This window comes from Macrobrachium nipponense, chromosome 11 (genome assembly GCF_015104395.2).
Source record: "Macrobrachium nipponense isolate FS-2020 chromosome 11, ASM1510439v2, whole genome shotgun sequence".
NCBI lineage: Eukaryota > Metazoa > Arthropoda > Malacostraca > Decapoda > Palaemonidae > Macrobrachium > Macrobrachium nipponense.
Genome location: NC_061087.1, coordinates 2,778,644 through 2,799,143, shown reverse-complemented (window position 1 = coordinate 2,799,143; position 20,500 = coordinate 2,778,644). Strand labels below are relative to the sequence as shown.

Below are 20,500 nucleotides of genomic sequence, written 5' to 3'. Positions count from 1 at the left end.
CATTTTCTAAATTAGTGTTTGCAATAAAAAATTGTATATACAGTGGTCCCCCCGTATTCGCAGGGGATGCGTACCAGACCCCCCCGTGAATAGTTAGAACCCGCGAATGTTTGGAACCCCTATAAAAAGGCTATAAAAACAGCCTATTTTGTTGGTTAAAACTAAAGAAAAACCCACAACAAATTTTCATACTTGGTTTTTTTAATAGTTTTATCACAAAAAGTGCATTTTATGATGAAATTGATAAAAAAAACCAGGAATTAGTGGATATTTCTCATAGAAAAATACCGCGAATGTGCGAATTTTCCAGGAATGATGCGGGGAAACGTTCCCGAGTGAAATCCGCGAATGTATGAGTCCGCGAATATGGGGGTTCCACTGTATACATATATATTAGTGTCTTGACTAAAAGATTTGAAGAAATCCAGTTCATATTTTTACAGCATACATTAAAGGCCTCTGGCTAACTTGTGTACTGGAAAGGCATTTAGATTCAGGTGTGCCTTCCTAAAGTTGTTTGCCAAAGGGTCCACCTGAGGCAAGTTAGAGATGCATTGGTTGGCACTACATGCTTAAGCAATGTTACTCATTCTTGCTGTAAATGAGTATTGGCCAGTAGGCCTTCCATTGAACAGTGAAGGCAGTTCTAAAAGTTCCTTTATAGCATCTGTCGACCTTCAACTGTATTGCCTTCTGCCTTTCAACTTTTTATTAATTCTGTTTTGCTTCTTTGTGCCTACCTGTCCAATTTCTGTAATTTCTATTGTACTCCAGTTTTAAGAATAAAACCTTTCTCATGAAGAAATAAGTTGAGATTGTGCTTAAGAGAGACTTGGGAATTAGACAGTTAAGCAAAGTTTGTAATTTTTTCACTTCTGCAGCTGGGAAAGTACATTCTCTGAAGCTAATTGATACTGTGCCAGAAAATAAACTGGATGGTAGATTCAAAGTTCTACCTTTTAAACATGGCAACTCATTTGTACCAAAAAAGGCAGTGCTAGAACATATGTATTTTTGCAGCAAAACAGACATATTCAGAAGAAAACTATAGAGCTTGCTTAATTTATTCTCTAAATTCAAACAAGTCTGTAAGGAATTCACTATATTAAAGCAAGTCTGGAAGTATTTTACAGAACCCCTGATACCTCATGCAAGAGAATATTGGGAGGAAATGGGCTAAGTCATGGGGAGCCATGACTATTAGTAACACTGCGTGAATCGACTGATATGGGGACCTCTGTGATTTTCATAATCCAGATGACAGAAATTGCTGGGCTTCCTTATGAGCATATTTTATTAAAAGATTGTCATAAAGCAAATCTTACTAGGCGTAAAATTTTAAATGCTAGAGTATTGAGATTGAGTGAGTTGCCTCCTGTAGCCACTAAAAGTTCAACTATAGCTTTAATTTGAGAAATTTGCACAGTGGTTTCATCAGCCATAGCTTTTGTTTGTATGCAGGATCTTCATTTTGGAACTGAACTCAAGAAAAGCTACTTCTTACATTCATAAAGATAGAAGGATCCTTTTGAAGGTCTTGAGCATCCCCAAATCAGCCTGCTTTTGTCAGATCAATCTAGCAGTTTTTAACATTTTGTTCTGTGTATCAAGAATTTACTAGAAATTAAAATGTTTCAATGAGTGACCTTTTCTATATATTATTTTTTCATTTTTATGTTGTAGTTTTTTGTTGAGTCAAATTATAACAAAAGCTGTGCCTTTCAGCAACTAATTATGAAAAGCCAAACACTTGACGTGTTCATGAGGGACTGAAAAAGTTCTTTCTACCTAGTCTAGAGAAGCAAGAAAATCTCATTTGAAACTGAGGCTTATATACTATTTGAAATTGAGGCTTACTATTCATTGAAAATACTGGAAACCAAGTGTGAGTTGGCCATCAGTCATGAATCTCCATCCTTGTAACTCTATTATAGGAGATGTGAATTACTATTACCTATAAGAAAATTTAGATCACCATTCACAGTTAGTCTAATCATTGTACTAGTAAGACATTTTATTGTAAAATCATCGTATTTGCAGGTTAGGACCCATATCACTGACATACACTAAATAGTAAAGAAAGAAATAAAATAGAACTGTAAGTGAATTGTTGTGGTCTTTATGTCATTATGGAAGAGTTTGAACTGATATATGTATAATCTCAGTAATATGAACTTAAAATTTTTTTATATAAATACTTTTAAGTTGAAATATTTGTAGTCTTAATAGCAATACCATCTGAAGTGAATCATGTAATTGACTAACAAACCATGTTAGAAATTTGTAGTACAAGGGGCTGCTTCCATTCCTGGCTGAGCACCACTGACCGAAAATCAGCAATAATTTTGATAATAAATAGCGTTTATGATGTCGTAATTGCCAATAAACTGCTTATTCGTACCATCAACCACTTATCAGTGGTGATAAATTGCGTACCTATGCTGAGAAACTACTTACCAATGCCGGTAAACTGCTTGCCGATTCTGATAAACCCCTTACTAATGCTGATAATCCACTCACGGATACCGATAAACCGCTTACTGATGCCAATAAACTGCTTACTGATGCTGAAAATAGTTTACTGTTGCCCTAAAATCTGGTTAATGTTGTTGTTTAGCCAAGCTGCACAAAACTAAAACGTTATTAACCTACGCTGTCGATAAGTGAGAACTGCTTGTATTGGTGAATGGTTATAATATTTTCTGGAAATGTTATGGGGTTAAGCTTTATGATTAGTTTTTTAGATGTTTAAGAAAATTACTCTTTGGTTGTATTATTAGTAGTAATGGAAGTGATGTTCATTGATAAAAATTGCTGGGTACCAGCCCACACAGGTATAATGGGCAATGAAAGGGGAGATGATTTGGCAATGAGTATTGCATGAGTATTGCATCATTTTATTTAGAAATATTAACACCTTTGCTTTTTAGAGAGTTTCCCAACAATCTGGATGTAAGTAAGGAGGCTTGGCAAATTTATAGGAAAATCTGGTTGGCAATAGCCAAAAAATGTTGGAAAAGTGGCCCAGGTTTGGTATGATGAATGGTGTTCTTGCCCACGCATGTAACTTACTAATGTCAAGGTTATTGCTCTGCCCTCTCTTTAGGTTTGGAACAATAGAAATATTTCTACTCTTTGTAGTTTTTATGCTCAATATGTTTCACAGCATTGTTAGACATTCAAATTTGGACTTGAAGTAGGTGTTGTGCAGCCACAATAGGCATTTGTATTTGACTCTCAGGACTGTTCCTGATTGCCCTGGCATCTTCTTAAGTGGAAGAAGAGTTTCTCTCTCTCTCTCTCTCTCTCTCTCTCTCTCTCTCTCTCTCTCTCTCTCTCCAGATGAAATGGCAAATGCTCATCAAAAGAAAATAAAAAAGGATTAGGTAAAGGAATTATAGCATGGGTATATATGATTTTCAATTCATCCCAGTGAAACTTTTTTCTTGTTGTTGTTGGAAATTGTAATTAGAATATTTTTTCAGAATTGATTACCAAAAAATACACTTTCCTGTTATCTTTTGATATGATTTAACATTGGTTCATGTTAAACTTCCCATTTTATATGGAAAAACATTTCAGTTTCTTATCACATGTTTCATTGGCCAAAATTAAACAGGAATTGTTCTTGCCCCACTAAGATTTTTTTTACCCAATTTCAGGGAAAAAAAAATTACCAAAAAATATTCATACAAAAATATTAAATGCCCTAGGCATTTCCACTTACACCTTTCCATATTTTTCAATATTCAGTGTTAAGTAACATGGGTTAAAGAAAAATCAACACCCAGAATGCCTATCAAGGGAAGATGTATAGGAAAAGAGGGATACTAATAGAAATTGTTGGGTCAGGTGTTGGCTTCGAAGACACCACAGGGAATCGAGGTCTTCTCCTTGCAGACACAACATTATTCTCAATGGGTTCGGATGGAAATGATTTCATCTTCCCTTATCCTCCTCCTTTCCCTTCCCCTTTTAAAGGGGTTCTTTAAAAAACCAGACCCCTTTCTGGAAGGCTACATGCAGAAGGCCCTGTTAAAGGGAGCTTATGGAGAAACAAGGATATATTCGCCACCAAGCACGTCTCTTCAGTGTTCCCAAAAAGGATTCCTTCAAATGAAAATTGATCCTCAACCTGTCAACATTGAACAAGCACATTGTTTGCCAAAAGTTTTGGATGACTCCCATTGCCGAAATACAATGTCCAATCATTCTAAAAGGGTCTTGGACGGTTTCTATAGATCTAAAAGATGCATACTGGCACATCTCTATCGCTGCTCCCTTCTGCCCATTCCTAGAGTTCCGGATAGGGAAAGATATGAATGGGTTTAAAGTCATGCCTTTTGGGCCAAACGTAGCTCCAAGAAATTTTACAATATTAGTAACAGTAGCTGTCTTGGAACTCAGAAATGAAGGAATACAACTAATAGGTTACCGAGATGACTAGTTAATCTGGGGGTCCACAAGAAAAGATTGTCTGGATAACCTAAGATCAGTGGTCAGCAGACTCCAGTCAAAAGGTTTTATAATGGATTGGAAAAAATCCCGCCTCACACTCAGCAGACACTTTCAGTGGCTGAAACTGAGTTGGGATACTCTCAAGGGCCTGTTGTCTCCCAACAAAACTTAGAACAGAATATAAGGAAAACCTCAAAAGGTTCCTGGCACAGCCCAGAGTTTCCAGATGGCAGCTAGAACATATATTGGGTCTGCTACAGTTTGCATCAGTAATAGATCCAATACTCAGATTGCAGTTGAAAAACGTGACAACTAATAGGTTACCTAGAAGGCTGGTTAATTTGGGGGTCCACAAGAAATGTGTTTGAATAACCTAAGAGCAGTGGTCAACAGACTCCAATCAAAACGTTTTTATAATGAATTAGAAAATATCCCGCCTCACACCCAGCTGACACTTTCAGTGGCTGAGACTGTGTTGGGATACTCTTAAGAGCCTGTTGTCACCAACAAAACTTAGAACAGAATATAAGGAAAAATCTCAAAAGGTTCCTGGCATAGCCCAGAGGTTCCAGATGGCAGTTAGAACATATAATGGTTCTGCTTCAGTTTGCATCAGTAATAAACCTGATATTCAGATTGTAGTTGAAAAACGTGACAAAATTTTGGCTATTGCACATAATCTCTGGTGAAAATGTCACCCTGAGTCCTCCATCTGTAAGAGTGACAATACACTCAGGGGTAGGAAATGGGAGGATCATCAGGTGGCAAGAAGAATTGTCAAATTAGTTTCCTGGAACTGATGGCTCTCTTTTTGTTTTTCAAAAAACTCAAAACTCCAGAAGAGGCACATATTCTGTTTGTTGCAGACAACACAACTTCAGTGTCCTCTATCAAGAAATTGGTATCATGCTCACCTCCTCACAATATGATAATGCTAGCTATCCTTCGGATGGTACAGGTAAAGAAGTGGCACCTGTACGCAATTCACTTCACAGGGTCTCTCAATGTAATAGCAGACTCTCTATCAAGGAAAACAACAGCTTCAACAGAATGGTTGTAGACAACCGCTCTTTTCAAACAATAGCCAACACACTTCCACAATCAGAAGTGGACCTTTTCGCCACATACGAGAATCACAAACTGCCAGTATAAGTGTCTCCAAACTTGGAGAGTCAAGCAACAGCAAAAGATGCCTTCTTACAAGACTGGAACAAGTGGAAGATATATCGTTTTCCTTCTTTGTCTTAGATTCCAAAGGTTGTAAAGAAACTCCTAGCCTTCAAAGGAACAGCTTACTTAATAAGCCCCAAATTGGCCAAGCAGGCATTGGTTCCTATTGCTTCAACAACGGGCGAAAAGATCAATTTTACTGTCGTCTGCTGTTCTATCCCAGAAAGCAGGACTTCCTCTATCCAGCAATACCAGTGCGTATGGAAGATATGGCTACAGGCAGTCCCCGTTTATCAGTGAGGGGTTCTGTTCTTGGCGGGGTGCAGACAAGCGAAAACCGCCATTAACCGAAACTTAGCAATTTATGGTGCTTATGGCGCCAAGTTTCGGTTAATGGCGCTGACAACTGGTTAATGGCGCCTCTGTTAGGTATGATGTGGTGCCATAAATATTATCAGCACCTTATGGCACTGATAACCGAAACTTGGCCCTTATGGCACCATAAATCGCCGATTTTATGGCGCTAGACAAGTGCCATAAAACCGGATCGCCATTAACTGAGACCGCCGATAACCGGGGACTGCCTGTAAATTATATCGATCCTGAGAAACCCAGTTGAGATTTCTATAGAAACACTTTTAAGTTTCTATACTGTATACCTTTTTTTTTTACATCCTTTTTGAAGACAAACATCTTGCAGTTACAACAATCATGGCATATAAGGCAGCATTAACGGAACCCTTGCTTTATGGATTCATGATTGACTCCAGCATAGATGTTGTCATTTCTCTTCTGCGGTCTTTTGCTCTACAAAGACCTGCTTCCGATAGACTCCAGTTACTTGGTTCCTGAACAAGGTACCTAGTAGTCACAGCATACATCCTAAAAGGTCAAATTTTCCTACGCCCTAGCACAATTAAACCACTCTCTCTACAAGGGTCAAGCATAATTTTAGTTTCACTCATTAAAAAGGTAAATCCACACTCCTTTACTAGGTCGCATGATATTAAGAAAGTAAGTACGTCGTTGGCCTTCTTCAGAAATGTCTCTTTAAAAGAAGTCTCCGAATGTACTGGGTTGTCATCAGTGGCAGTACGTATTCTTAAAACATTACTGCCATAAGCTCAACAAAATCGACTACACTGTTTGTCAGTAAGTTAGTCCTGACCCCATAGGCACTACAACAGAAAACCAGGGTCCTTCCTAATGGGTGGGTATGCTGACTATCACTTGGGAAGGTGCAACAAGACTGCAACCATACCTTGTGTACTTAGGTAAGTCACTACAGAACTTCACCCTAAAAACGCAAGTTCTTGTGTAGTTTCTTGTTTTTTCGTCAACCAACAGAGAGTCTTTTAACTGGTCTGGTTGTAAACAAGATGGCCGATGCGCATGCACAGTAGTCACCGCTTCTTCCAGATTTTGACTTGAGAAAAAGTGGGTTCAGCCTTGCTGAAGATGGGAGAGAAAATGCCCTCTTGTCTTTGAGTCCATTATACAAAGTGCTTATCATTATGACACAAGACCAGGCTAAAAGATATTTATTTTATATTAGTCTAATCACCATGAAGAGCATTGGCACATCGTGGAGGGGTAACTCCTTGAGGACTCAACAGCAACTACCAAAAATAGGTTTTTCCCACGTCAAAATCTGTTATTTGACTTATAGTATAATAGATACTTTCAGAGGTATTTTTTATGCCAATGTATAGAAAAAGGAATCACCTGCAAAATGAAACAATGTTGAGTGGTCTACCTTGAATATTTTTGGAGATATGCATCTTTGAGCAAATAAAGATACACCAAACATTTTTATGGTTATGCTCGAATCACTGCCACTGCCCACAGACATAAATGTTTATTAGTCATAAGCGAAAGGGTTAATTGGTTTGTATGAACAAACATTTTTATAACAAACCAATTAATCAAATTTTTCAGTGTTCCCTTGAGATCTAGTGGCACTTACTCCCTCATAGCATGGTTGAGTTTTTTTTTTTTTTTTTTTTTTTTTTTTTGCAAGATCTGTGAAGTGGTTGTGACTGGGTTTGTTTCATGTAGAGTGAGGTTGTATGCAAATATGTAATGGGTTTGTAGTAAAACATTTTCTTGTAAAAACTTCACATTTGGGGGTTAAGACCTGTTATGCTGAAAGACACTAAATAGTAAAAAAAGAAAACTGTAACTGCATTATTATGATCTTTATGTCATTACAGAAGAGTTAGAACTGATATATTATCTCAGTAATATAAAGTTAACAGTACCTCAGCACATGGAAAATGCTGGCCTGAAACATCTCAGTTTTTTAGTTTATCAAATTTTGTTAAATTGATCCTGGTGAATGAGAAGCAAATTTATTAACAGATGTGCAAATCCAGATGAAAGCTATATACACTTATTAGGTGCAAAGAAAATTTGATTAGGTGCAAAGAAAATTTGCACTTTGTGTTGCCCTAACCAACTGTTGTTGTTCTTACCACTGTTGTGATAGAACTTGAATTCTTGTGATAATTTGGTATTTTGGCGTATGTAGTTGAAGTTAGTAATTTTTACCTTATTTTTCCTCAGGAATTTGAAGAAGAGGTCAAAGCTGGTCGTTGGTTCCACGTGTCTGATACATACGTAGCTGAAGTCAATATTGAAAGAGTTATGAAGGCGCAAGCTTACCTATTATTCTATGAAAGATTGGTTTGAGAGGAACTTTTTGATAGTTGTACATAGGTTTTTTTAAGTGTGTACAATAAGGGTATTTATTATTTGTACATTATTCTGATGAATGTTCATTGTATAGATGAGATGTTTGTATGAACCAGTGTTATTAAGTATTTAATGTTTGAGAGCAGGAATTGTAGAATACTCAAAGATTTCAGATTCTTAGCAGATATGCTGTTTTGCAACCTAAGTTATACTCTTCAGAACCATTCTGTAGTTTATAAATTACCTGGAAAATTATTGACTCACTTTTCATGTAATTATGTTTGCAGTCCTCAATAAAAGATTCATAAATGGAAAAAGCCAAGACATTGTCTGAGAAAAGCATAATTTTTTTAGCTTTCAAGTTAATCCTTGGCACTTCTTCCAAGGACACAAACAATATTTGAACCCCCTTTCATTCTATACTTAGATAATACATTACGGGTTGATTTCCTTTCAGTTATTGATGGTCAGGCTGTCTTACCTCCATTATAGCCACACCTTTTAACAAAGAGATGTATTACAAAAGCCTCCGATATAACCAGTTCTTTGCCTCGTCTCATTTTTTTGTAATTCTTTCTTACCTGTGTTCTGTGCTTTTATATTTATTTATTTGTAAATTTAATTGATTAATTGATGGTAGTATCTAAATTATGTTTATTCATTCATTGGTGGTCAGTAGTGTTGTAAAAAGCTGTATGTGTGCAATGAAATATGACTAGTGTACCTGCAAGAGTTTGGCTGATGGCAAATGTGAATGCACTATAAGTTTTTTCATTCTTTATAGTTACAGAATTAAAAATGTATATTTAAATTTACTATTATCTTTGAGCATAGACTCCTCTTGCCCATAAAATAACCCCCCTTAAGCCAATTTGCCCTTATTCATCTTTGGTTTGTATTCAATAATGAAAGCAAAGTAACTGTTCTTGTTCCTCTTTACCATAACTATGTCAATAATTTGAGATAATAAGCCCCTGTTTTTAGTTCTGGATATTTTTTTTTTTACTTTAGTGCAATTTCAGTGGCTGAAGTAAGAGAAAAAAGAAATTGTAATTTCCTTAATGTGTTCTGGGAACAATTTTACCAAAAGTGCTGATTTCAAGATTTTTTTTATAGTTTTGTAATTGAGCCTGATTATGCATTTGCAACTGTATCTTCACTTTTGCCATGTTAAATTTCCAGCAGTATGGTAAATCTTTAAAGGATGATATAGTTGATGTCTGAATATTTTGAAAAGTCTTATAAATACAAAGTAAGGAAATTGTAAAACAGCTAAGTATTCTGTTGCTTCTTTATCATTATAAGCCATTGCAGTTATAGTTAAATAAAGTTTGGCATCAGAAGTATCTAAGTAAGAAAATTGGATTATGGTAGTTTATAACTTGTCGGTAATTCATTTTGACAAATTTATGATGTTTATATTTTTGTTTCTAGGTCAGGGCAATTTTAATGTCTTACTGTTTAAAGAAGAAATTTAGATAAGGCATGCAGCTTTTATGAAAATTCTATACCAAGAATATTTACAGACTTATATTACAGGCAGTATAGTAGTATGTTCAACTGGTTACCACCAAGAACTTAGTGTAGTTAGAGACTTGTGCAATAAATTCAAAACTGGTGTGTAATCTTTTTAGCATATAGGATAACTTCCATGTAAGTATACACTTTCAAAGCCATTGCTGTCAGTTTTACTAGTCTTATAATAACAGTTCGTATCTTGTAGTTGAGGGTTAGCTAATTACAAAAATCTGAAAAATTTCTTTTTGTACACAGTAATAGTACTATGCATATCTATACATATGTTGTTGGATGGAAGACTTTCCTTACCCCATAATCAATAAACTAGTTACGTATTATGTGTATAGTTCTGTACACAGGATTTTAAATTTACCCAAGAAAAACAATAGAATCACTATTCCTTCTTTACAGGGATTTTTATTATATGTGCCAAAGGATAGTAGAAAATTGAAAACTTTAAAAAGTGAAGACAGCTTTCATTCTTTTCTTGGTCTACAGCATAAAATCTTTTTTTTCCAGTATGAATGAAACTTCTTCCATCACTCTCATTCAAGAAAGAATTAATCTTAGAGACCTTAAGTTATATAAGCTTATAATACCATGTTAATAATTTTTCAGCATCTGAATTAGTCAAATGAATTTCCATTCACATTGTATACTTTTTATTGTTTTGAAAGAACTGTAAATTGATTACAAACATCAACACAGTTTTAATTTATGATGCTTGGTATGTTTATATTAAGGACATTTCCATAGCTAATCAGTGCTTATTACTGAGTTATGGCCCATTTTTCGTTTGTAATTTCCTTTTCTGGAAAATAGCATTGACAATCAGAAGAACTAAGTTTTATTTGGTACTTTCTAGCCAAGTAAGAAACTACAATTTAATGAAAAAAACTGCTGGTTATAATTAAAGGCAACTTATCCAAAGCCACTTTTTTATCAGAATTAATAGAATAATGCTTAAATGTTTATAGGTGCAGTAATCTTATTGCTTATTGAAGTTACAAAACAGTTTTATTTGTGTTTTTTGCAAGTCTTGACATTAATAGAAGTTGCACAGTAAGTTTATTTCTCTGCACAGTGCCAAGGAAAATAGGAATGAATGACTAAACTGTAGATTTTAGGTATGGGTCTGGACTCATTGACGCAATTTGGCATTGTCATGGTAAAGGAGATAAGGAATAGAAAGTACATAAAACACTAGTTATGGGAAATTTATGCTCTATAAATCCAAAGATAAGGTGTTATTCTCTGTTGCAAGTGGAGTGAATGCCAAGGTGATTTGCAATCAGGTTTTATGGAAAATAAGCAAAGGTCTTCTTTGAATAGTTCATTTTCATTCTACTTCAAAGCAATTATAAACATAAGTAGCCTGTATAGATACAAAAGGCTGATAAATTGTGGCCATTTTCTTTAATCAACAAAGTTTCTTGTTAATATAATCAAGATGTCATGTTTTTTCAATAAATTTCTATAGACTGCTGAATTGAAATGTTTATAAATGGGTACACTGCCAGTCATTACTGTCTCAACAAAAAAATTAGCACTATATTATAAAATCAAGTAGCTTTTACTTTTTTTCAGGAGAGGGTAAGATGGCTGCTTATTGATTTGTATCCCTATTACATGGTGGAAAGAAGATTACTTTTATAGATAAACAAATGATTAAATGGAATATATAGCTAATAAGAGTAGTATCAGTGTTATGTAATCAATGGATCATGAGGCTGAACTAAAGCAAAACTTGCTGTTGATTAGTTGATCTTGCACCTTAATCCCACTAAATGTTTTGCATTACATTGGTATCACTATACTTAGTGGTTTTGAATATTTTATGATTCATGGTGTTACTTTGGCTGAACTTTCTTTTTCACAGCATCTAAAAAAATGGTGCCAGAGTGAGTTATTAAAGGTAGTTTAACCTGACCACAGTGCTAAATGTCATATCTCCCAGGTAACTCTGAAAATTATAAGCTAGAATTTATAAATCACCTTTATGATTGGGTACATTAAAAAAATGTTGAAGATTTGGAGAAATTCATTTTAAAGGACTTTTATACCCTTGTTTTAGTAGAGATCATGGTATTAGTGATATGCTTAAGAACTTTGATTCTGTTATTAATGAAACACTTTTCTGTTTGGATGTCAGCAGCCATCCATGACCTTTATCTTTACACAGGAGTTTGATTTATACGAGTGCCAGAAGTATCATGCTAGGCCTATTTTCACAAGGACTGTTTCAACAGGGAACTTCCACTAGTGCCTTTAATACTTACCCCATAAATTTTGAGGTGCCCTGTTGTCAGGCTGCCAGTACAAGTAATCATTCCTTTTACTGGTTTACAGTGGAACGGTCGTCCTGACAGTGTTCTTTGGGCCTAGTACGTTTTTAAAGTGTCATGCACCATTGCTTTGTTTTTTCTGACTTGTATTGCTGTGTACTAACATAAAGTATTTTTTCTGATATATATCTATCCTTTTATTATTTCCATTTTTTTCTCGTTTGCCTTTGCATTTTATTCTGTTGAAATTTGCCTGAATCATTTGGTGGTTTCCACTTCTAATTGGTCTTTCATAGCACTCGATAGATTGAACTAAAGGTCCTCTACAGCATTCCCAAGTTTCATTTAAGAACAAATACTTAAGCAAGTTGTGTGTGAGTCAAATTAAGTCATTTGTTGGTCTTATTAAAGTACTTTGTATTGAGAATAAGAAGCTTCCTTTACAAGGTACATGGCCTCTTATGCTTGTTCCATGTGATATACCTACTCTGGTACTCACTCCCAGTAATGTTCTTGTTCAAGTTCATTGCTGATTAATCCTATTGATTCCTGGAGGGTAAACACATACACTGCATGCTTCTAGAAGTTTTTTTTACTTGTGGTAAATTAATTGTTCATGGCTTGAGGTAAATTAATTGTTCATGGCTTGATGTTGGTAATGGTGTGATTTGTAAAGTAAATACTTACTCTTATTGTATGTAGAAAGAGGAGGACAATGAAAATAAGTCAAAATGACATGTTGATGTTGGTACAAAAATTTCTGCAGATAATGTCACATACAGTTATACGTATATAGAATCTAAAGAGGTGTTTTTGGCATAGACTGCATATTATATCATCAGAATCTAAGAGGCTGAAGGCTTATATCGTAGGTTAGCTTAGATGAATTATTATCTCTGAAATCAATTTTGTTATCGCTAGTCAGTACAAAGGAATTCTCTGAGGTAGTATAATTCCCGTAAGTGCTACTTGAGTTATTGTGACACTACAGCAACTATTGTTACAAACAATATTTTCATGAGTCTTGAGACTTGAAATAAGGGAAGTGTTAAGGTATATGGGGAAAAATATCCCAACATGTTATTTGTTCACTTATTGTACATTGTATGTATTGGTTGAGGATCATATTTGAAAGGAGGTTTTAAGACAGGAACTTGAAATTTTAGTTTGAATGAAAGAGCACAGCAGTGTGGGTTGGTTTGTAAGTTTTATACAGCTGTGTAAAAGCAAAAAATTTAAAGGAGGAACCAGCCACCAACACAGTTTTTCAGTATAATAAAAATGTGTGCTGAAAATTATGTTCCTGAAAAGAGAAGTTATATTGGACAACTGCTTTAAGAGTGATTCAAGTGATCCTTTTGCATATAACATGGAAAAATACTGGATAAGAAACGAGCTTAATGTTGTACTTGAAAGGCTATTGCATATCACTGTGCTATTAATTAACCCACTGAGGTAAATTACTATAAAAGATTTTGCTCAGCCATGAATCAAATTTTTTTTAATTACAAAAAATGTATGTAGTGTCGTAGTTTGAGAGTAAAACCAAGAATTTAGTAGATAATAGTAATGGCCTTGAAAGCATTAGCTTAGAATGCTCTTTTATACTATATTAATGTACAAATTATAAAAAAGCAAGATTTTTCAAAAATTAAACGTGTATTTTTTATTCAACGTGTATCATGATTGTCACATTCTTTTATGGCATGTGTATGTAACCAGATAACTCAGGAAAACTGGTCATTCATTAATAAACAAGCAGCTACATAGGTAACACTTTGCTCTCTAAAGATATAAAACTTATTGAAAATCCAGTGTTAGCAACAGTAAAAAAAATGCCATAAGTGAATGGTGGCTGTGGTTATGTACAATATGTTGACCTTGAATGCCAGGTAATGGCTGTACTGAGACAGAATCTGTGATAAAGTGTTTTGTACTTAGATAATTCTGTGTAGTAGTGTCAGTGCTTGTCAAGTTTTAGATGAAGTTTCTATTCTTCTGTCTCATATGTTGCCATGTATATTATTAGAATTGAAATCTGATAGCTAAGAATCTGAAATTAAGTAAAAGCCTGTAAATGTTGAGGAATTGAGATCTAAATATGGTAAAAGTAATATTGATTTTTGTCATTTTCAAGGGTAAGTAAAAGGTTAAAGCATTGGCAAATTATGAAACATTTTTGTTCGTGACATATTTTACTTAAGGATGGGATTTAGTTTGATAACATATTAGTAGTATGACACATAAGTCGTTTGAAAAACTGTATTTCCTGGCATCAAAGACGATATTTTTCCTAACATAAGCCTTGGGAATTTACTGTGTAGTACAGGTCTAAGGTTATGTTCTCATCAACTTATCCCAACTCCACAAGAAGTTATCTTTGCTAGAGAGTAATAAGAACTCCTGTACATGACCTCTGAATGAAGTGTATGAATTATATTACAAAAGTATCATGAAGAAACAAAAAAATGTACACAGTTATAAAGATTCATTCCCATATCGGCAAATTATGGTAGTCGAGTTAACAGATGGGTAGTAATTTAAATGTTGAATATCAATATTACCAGTATTTTTGCTCTTCTCAGATAACCCTGGCCTTAAGGGAACATAATTAGCAAACTAATAATGCAATACGTACTATGTTAAAAGATTTTATGGATATATCTTACTAATTAAATGGAACTTTTGTAATGAGGTGCTTTATTTATAATTTCTTCAGAAATTCTCCCTGACTTTTTATAATTGGTAATAATATGCAAATTATTTCAGGTTTTGAAGAAAAAAAGTTTTTTCTTTGTAACATCTGTATTTTGTGGATTTTAATCTTTTTCTGTTGTTCTTTTTTTCTGTTTGGGATGTCAAGTGTTCTGTTTTAATGCAGCACAATAAAATATTATATATTTAAAATTTCCTATTTTCTTTTTTAATTTTCTTTTAACTGAGATTAGGAAAAAGAGTTTTGCATAAGCCTACATCCATTACTGACATAATCTTAGAACACTGCACCACCTGAAACCTCAACCATTTGGATACAGACATATTGACCATTGACCTTGGAAATATCTGATGCAACATGGTGGGTGGGTCAGTTGATATTGTATATGGTACTTCTTTTTCTGTCTCAAGTTTATGAGTTTGCTGGTGTGTTAGCGCCAACAAAATTATAACTAATATCAAAATAAGTGAACTTGAAAAAACAGTAAACCAAGTATGTAATACTTAAAACAAATGCACTGAAAAAACTACAGTAATCAGTATGCTGTATCATCATACTGATTATTGGTTATTGCTCCCATCTGATATATGCAGTGCACCAACCAAACAAAATCACTGCCTTATAAGTGTTTCTACCATATTTTTGTCAATTTTTTCCCCCAAAATTCAATAAGTCAAAATTGTATTACATCTTAAAGGTCATACTGTCTTTGATGGTGGGAAATATGTCAAGTTTATAAGAACAAAAAAATCTTATTGTAATTTTGGATATGGTACTTTTGTAATTAAGCAAGTTTTTTTCATACTTCCCTGTGTACTATAGTAGTTTAAATCAGTGCATGGGTTTCTGCTACATTCGAAATCCAATTACATCTTTTAAAACTTGCCACTAAACTATGTTTTATAAAAAAAATATATTGAACTACTCACTCACTTTGTATACAACACAATGAAAATGATAGTAAGTTTGTCATCTCAAATGTCTAGAGCTAAAAAGAGGAGTACATTTAAAAAAAATTTCTGGGTAATGTTAACTGTGGCTTGGAATGACCAACATGTTTCAATTATGTCAATTAATCAACTACTGAACATTTCACTTACTATTTCACTCATAGAGATTGTTTTCAATTAGACTGAATCATCTCTCTAAACTTTTGTAGAGTTTGCCCAAAAGATCTGATCTTGAAAGAGGTAGGCATGGGAGTTGGATAAAGTTGGAGAAGTTTACAGCTAAGTGGGTTGAGACCAGAGGGAATTAATGTAATATACAAAAAAAAATCAGCATACCCAGGTAATAGGGTTGTTTCTTAGATCTACATTTATGCTTATAGTGTTCTCTGTATGGTATACTGTTTATGGTACAAATTTTTTTCTCCATCTGCAAGCAGGATTGCCCTTTGCCCTTCACCTTTGACTTATTTGTATTGGTCAGTTTACCAGCTTTTTCATGTGATTCTGATTCAATTTTAATCTCTTAATTGAGAACAGATCCTTTGGGCAGCTCTGTGAGTCTTGTAAATTAATATTGTTTGGTGGTCTCCTAACCTGCTTTACAAAAATAAAGCACTGTCAACAATTTGCTGCGCAAGACAAAACACTGCAGGTAATACCCCTTTACATGTGTATGTTTTCATGCAATCCATGAAAAAACTTACAAACTGCAGATGGAACTTTAATCAATGTAAATGATAACCAGGGTAAAAGATAGGGAACATAATTAAGTAGTAAAAGTGAAGTCTAGCTTCTAAGAAAATCATGTGGTTTTCAGGCCTTAACATGTTGAAAGACTTATCTATATGTTTCAGTTTTACTTTAGGATGGGCAAAAAGAGGCAGAAAGTCCTTTTAAAGATCTCAGTTTGTAGGTAAAGGGCATTGGCTTAATTGGTTTTTTCAAATAGTCCCAAGTTTATGATCTGAGCTATTGCTAGATGAAAGCCAATGTGAAGTATTATAATATGGAAAAGCTAATTTTGCAAGTGAAGGTAGATGCTGAAAATTCTATGGCATGAGAGCTTTCTATCTACTTTTAACTTTACATATTCTTCAAATATTTGTTTTTGTATTACTTTTTGTTATATATAGTATGCGATATAGTTTCCTTCATACACGCCAAGTCGGAATTTCTAGAAGAATCAAGAGCCCCTTACATCAGTGACATTCAAGATACTATTAACAAAAGTAGAATGGCAATATGATGCTAAATAAAAACAAAACTGTTTTTTATCAAGACATTTTTACACATTTAAATTCCTAAAACTGGTCGTTTAAAAAATACAAGACATTTTTACACATTTAAATTCCTAAAATTGGTCATTTATAAATTTAAACCGTTAAATGAGTAGTAGTAGATTTATTTGAATTGTTAAATGAGTAGTATGACTAATGATTGTGGAAATGAAATGGTTTATTAACAAATATATAATTTTATATACGTATACTTTAATTGATATCATTTTGGGGCTTTTTTCTTCTACTTATTTTTAATGGTAAGCAAACTATATATGAAAATATAAAAGCCAATTTTTTTAAATTGAAACATTATGTGGGTTTTGAACTTTTCAAACTGATTTACAAATAAGAATAGAAGATTTCAAAATGAAGAAAAATTATATGTAATAGTACTGAAATATAGGAAAGAGTTTTGCTCATGTTAAGGTAAATATTTGTGTACGTGCGGTAATCCATAGGACAAGAGAAAACGATAATGTAAATTTCAGCAGACCTTTCCCCTGGCCGATGCCCTTACAGTGTTGTAAGTTTTCTTTTATATATATATTTTTGAAACTTTTTATTGTTTTATATTTTAAGTTTTCCAGTACAAGTAGTGTTCCACTGTTTTATCTATTAGCCTCCTTTCACAACTTGAGGTTGATTCATATTAAAGTAAGGTTACATGTTAAAATAACTATGGTCACTTGGTTAAAGTGAATCTAAGGAGTAGGATCCAGTTACTGTGGAAAGTACCAGCTTTGTTTCTGAAAATCTTTATATGTAAATCAAGTTTATGAGGAATTATCCAATGGAATAATGTTTCCACAACATAACTTTGGTAATTTGCCATAAAAAAGTGTAATAGGAGTTAAAATTTCTTTGAAATAAGCTGAGCATTGTTATCTGTGGGTTCTTTAGGTTGTGTAAACATTCTTATGTGGTGTACTGGATGTTACTATGTATGATTGTGATAAGCATGCTCTTGTAAATTTTTGACTTGTGAATGTTGAAATTTAAATTGCTTTTGATTTAGTTAACCTAAGGGTGACTTCCCCTTCCATGTAAAGATGAATTGTAAATTTATTAATATTTTCAAAAAAACTGTAGCTTGTATGGTCTAGTTTTAGTTTCTTTAATGATAAAATTTGGCTTGATAGCATTTATCTTATCAAATATACAGTAATAAAAGTATATCCAATGAAATATTCAGGCAATAATAAAAGAGTAGAAAATTTATTTTCTTGGTAACAGTAAGGAGCCTTGTATCACTTTAGCCGACATTTTCAACACGTTACTATAGATGATATACATTCAAGTAATTAAGTTTTATATTTGAAGTATGTTATGGAAGTATTCCTCCTTCCTTTTCATTTACAGTACCAGTTTGTGACATGATTTGGATGACTTTGTGAACGTGTATTTCTTTCTTTTTGTAGGTTTCCATGAAAATTAAGTTATAGGTTGTAATGACTTATAACCATTTTTAATGGTTAGAAAATTAGTTCACGGAAATTACAAGCATTGCTATCTATATATATATACATATATATATATAATTGTTATAAATGTGAATTAAATAGTTCTAAAATTATTTGGCTGTATTTTTCTTTTATACCAAATATTTTTTCTGCTATTTATCAAGAGAATTCATAGATTCTTTTTACTTCACAGTGATTCTTGCACACAGTAGAACTAATTGCAATCAGGTACTGAAAACATGCCATCTCAGAAATTTTAGTTTTCAGTGAGTATATACAGTACCACCTTATATATTATTTTCTAAAAATTCTTTTTATTCAGTGTAAAATTGTTTATTCCATATTCAGTTTTTACAATCTTCTCTGATTTTCTAATGTATTCTCATCTCCAGGAGGAGGATGGAAAGATACTCTGCTGTTATTGTTTACTTCAGCATTACAATGTTCTATAAACCAGTAGTTGTTTACAGAGAATGAATGAAATACAAAGAAATTGTACAGGTGTATGTAGTGGGGAATGAGTTTAAAGTTAGCAAGGAAATCAAGGCAGCGGTCAAATTACCTTTGTCCAGGTGGCTAATTGTTTCTACAAAATCAGAATTTTGCAATCTTTTCCACTTCAGGAAACATTTGAGAACATTGGCAGGAACAATGACCAACTCTGATATTACGAGGTTTGGAAAGAATAGTTTTTTGGTTCATGCTAAGTCTTATAGACAAGGTCACATGATCTCTAAGTTGAAAAATACTGATATGATAAAAGAGGTCAAACCACACTATAGTTTTAGTTATGCCAAGGGAGTAGTATTCAGTCAAGACCTATATGAACTGCCTGACGAGGAATTGCTGGAAATGTGCGATGATAAAGTGTGGAAGATTTTCAAGGTTCCAAGATCAAGAATGATTATTTTCACTTTTAATAATGATCAAGTTCCTGATTATATATATATTGACAAGGAGAGATTTCGTGTTAGACCTTTTAAGCATAGACCACTCCAATGTTTCATGTGTTTTGGATATGGTCACTCGGCAAAGGTATGTACTAGGAACCAGCTATGTGCTGCCTGCTCCTTAAAAAAGCATGAAGGCGAATGTACTACCCCAGTATTATGTATAAATTGTAAGGGAAATCATAATGCAAGGCATAATGAATGTGAGTCATTTAAAAAAGAAGTGTTAGCCATAGAGAAAGCTCATGCTGAACATCTAAGTATTAGCCAGGCAAAAAGACTTTTGTTTCCAAGACCTCAATATAGTGAAGTAGTAAAAAGTGGAAAATCTAATATAAAAGATCTATCTAGAATACCAACTTCAAAGTCAAAGCTTCAGCTATCCCCTTCTGAGCTCGAAGTACATTCAGCATCTCCGCCTTCATCCAAGAAGGCCCCTTTGTCCCTCCCGATGGGCCTCCTCTGGGCTTCTGGGAGGTCTCTCGGGCTTCTAATGTAGAAGCCTCATAGGCAGCCTCGCTGCCTGATCTGGGTATGTCCCAGAATGACACCTTGATCAGTGCACCTCATAAGGCTCAGGTGCACGCTGCAGAGATGGTGCCTCTTAGAAATAAGAGACCCTGCACTCCATTATCATCTCCACCTATATCCCCACACCATAGTAGGGTTCCCAAGAGAGGAAATAGCAGGTCTCTTGAGGATCTGCCTAGTTCCTCTTTGAAACAAAGACCAAGACCAAGTCTTTCCAGACCAGCCCAATCCAAGTCCAAAAAACCAAAAAGTAAAAAAAAAAAAAAAAAAAAAAAAAAAAAAAAAAAAAAAAAAAAAAAAAAAATCTAATAGTAAATAATGGCTCTATGTCAGTGGAACATAAGAGGTTTCCATTCAAACAGAGAACAGGTCCGGGTCCTTTTCAAGGAGCATAATTTAGCTGCCCTTTGTTTGCAAGAGACTAAACTTGGTAATGTTTCTCCTAATTGTGGACAAAACTTTATTTTTCACAGATCTCCACCACCTGT

At 34.0% G+C, this 20,500-nt stretch overlaps 1 protein-coding gene across 1 annotated transcript in view; it reads left to right on the top strand.

Moving 5' to 3' along the window:
• Positions 1-18,644, top strand: part of LOC135216856 (ubiquitin carboxyl-terminal hydrolase 16-like) — a 426,609-nt gene extending 407,965 nt beyond the window's left edge. Inside the window, 1 exon segment of the mRNA XM_064252406.1 lies at positions 8,194-18,644. Within this exon segment, the coding sequence (XP_064108476.1) occupies positions 8,194-8,319 (126 nt within the window). The 3' untranslated portion in view covers positions 8,320-18,644.
• The last annotated feature ends 1,856 nt before the right edge of the window (positions 18,645-20,500 follow it).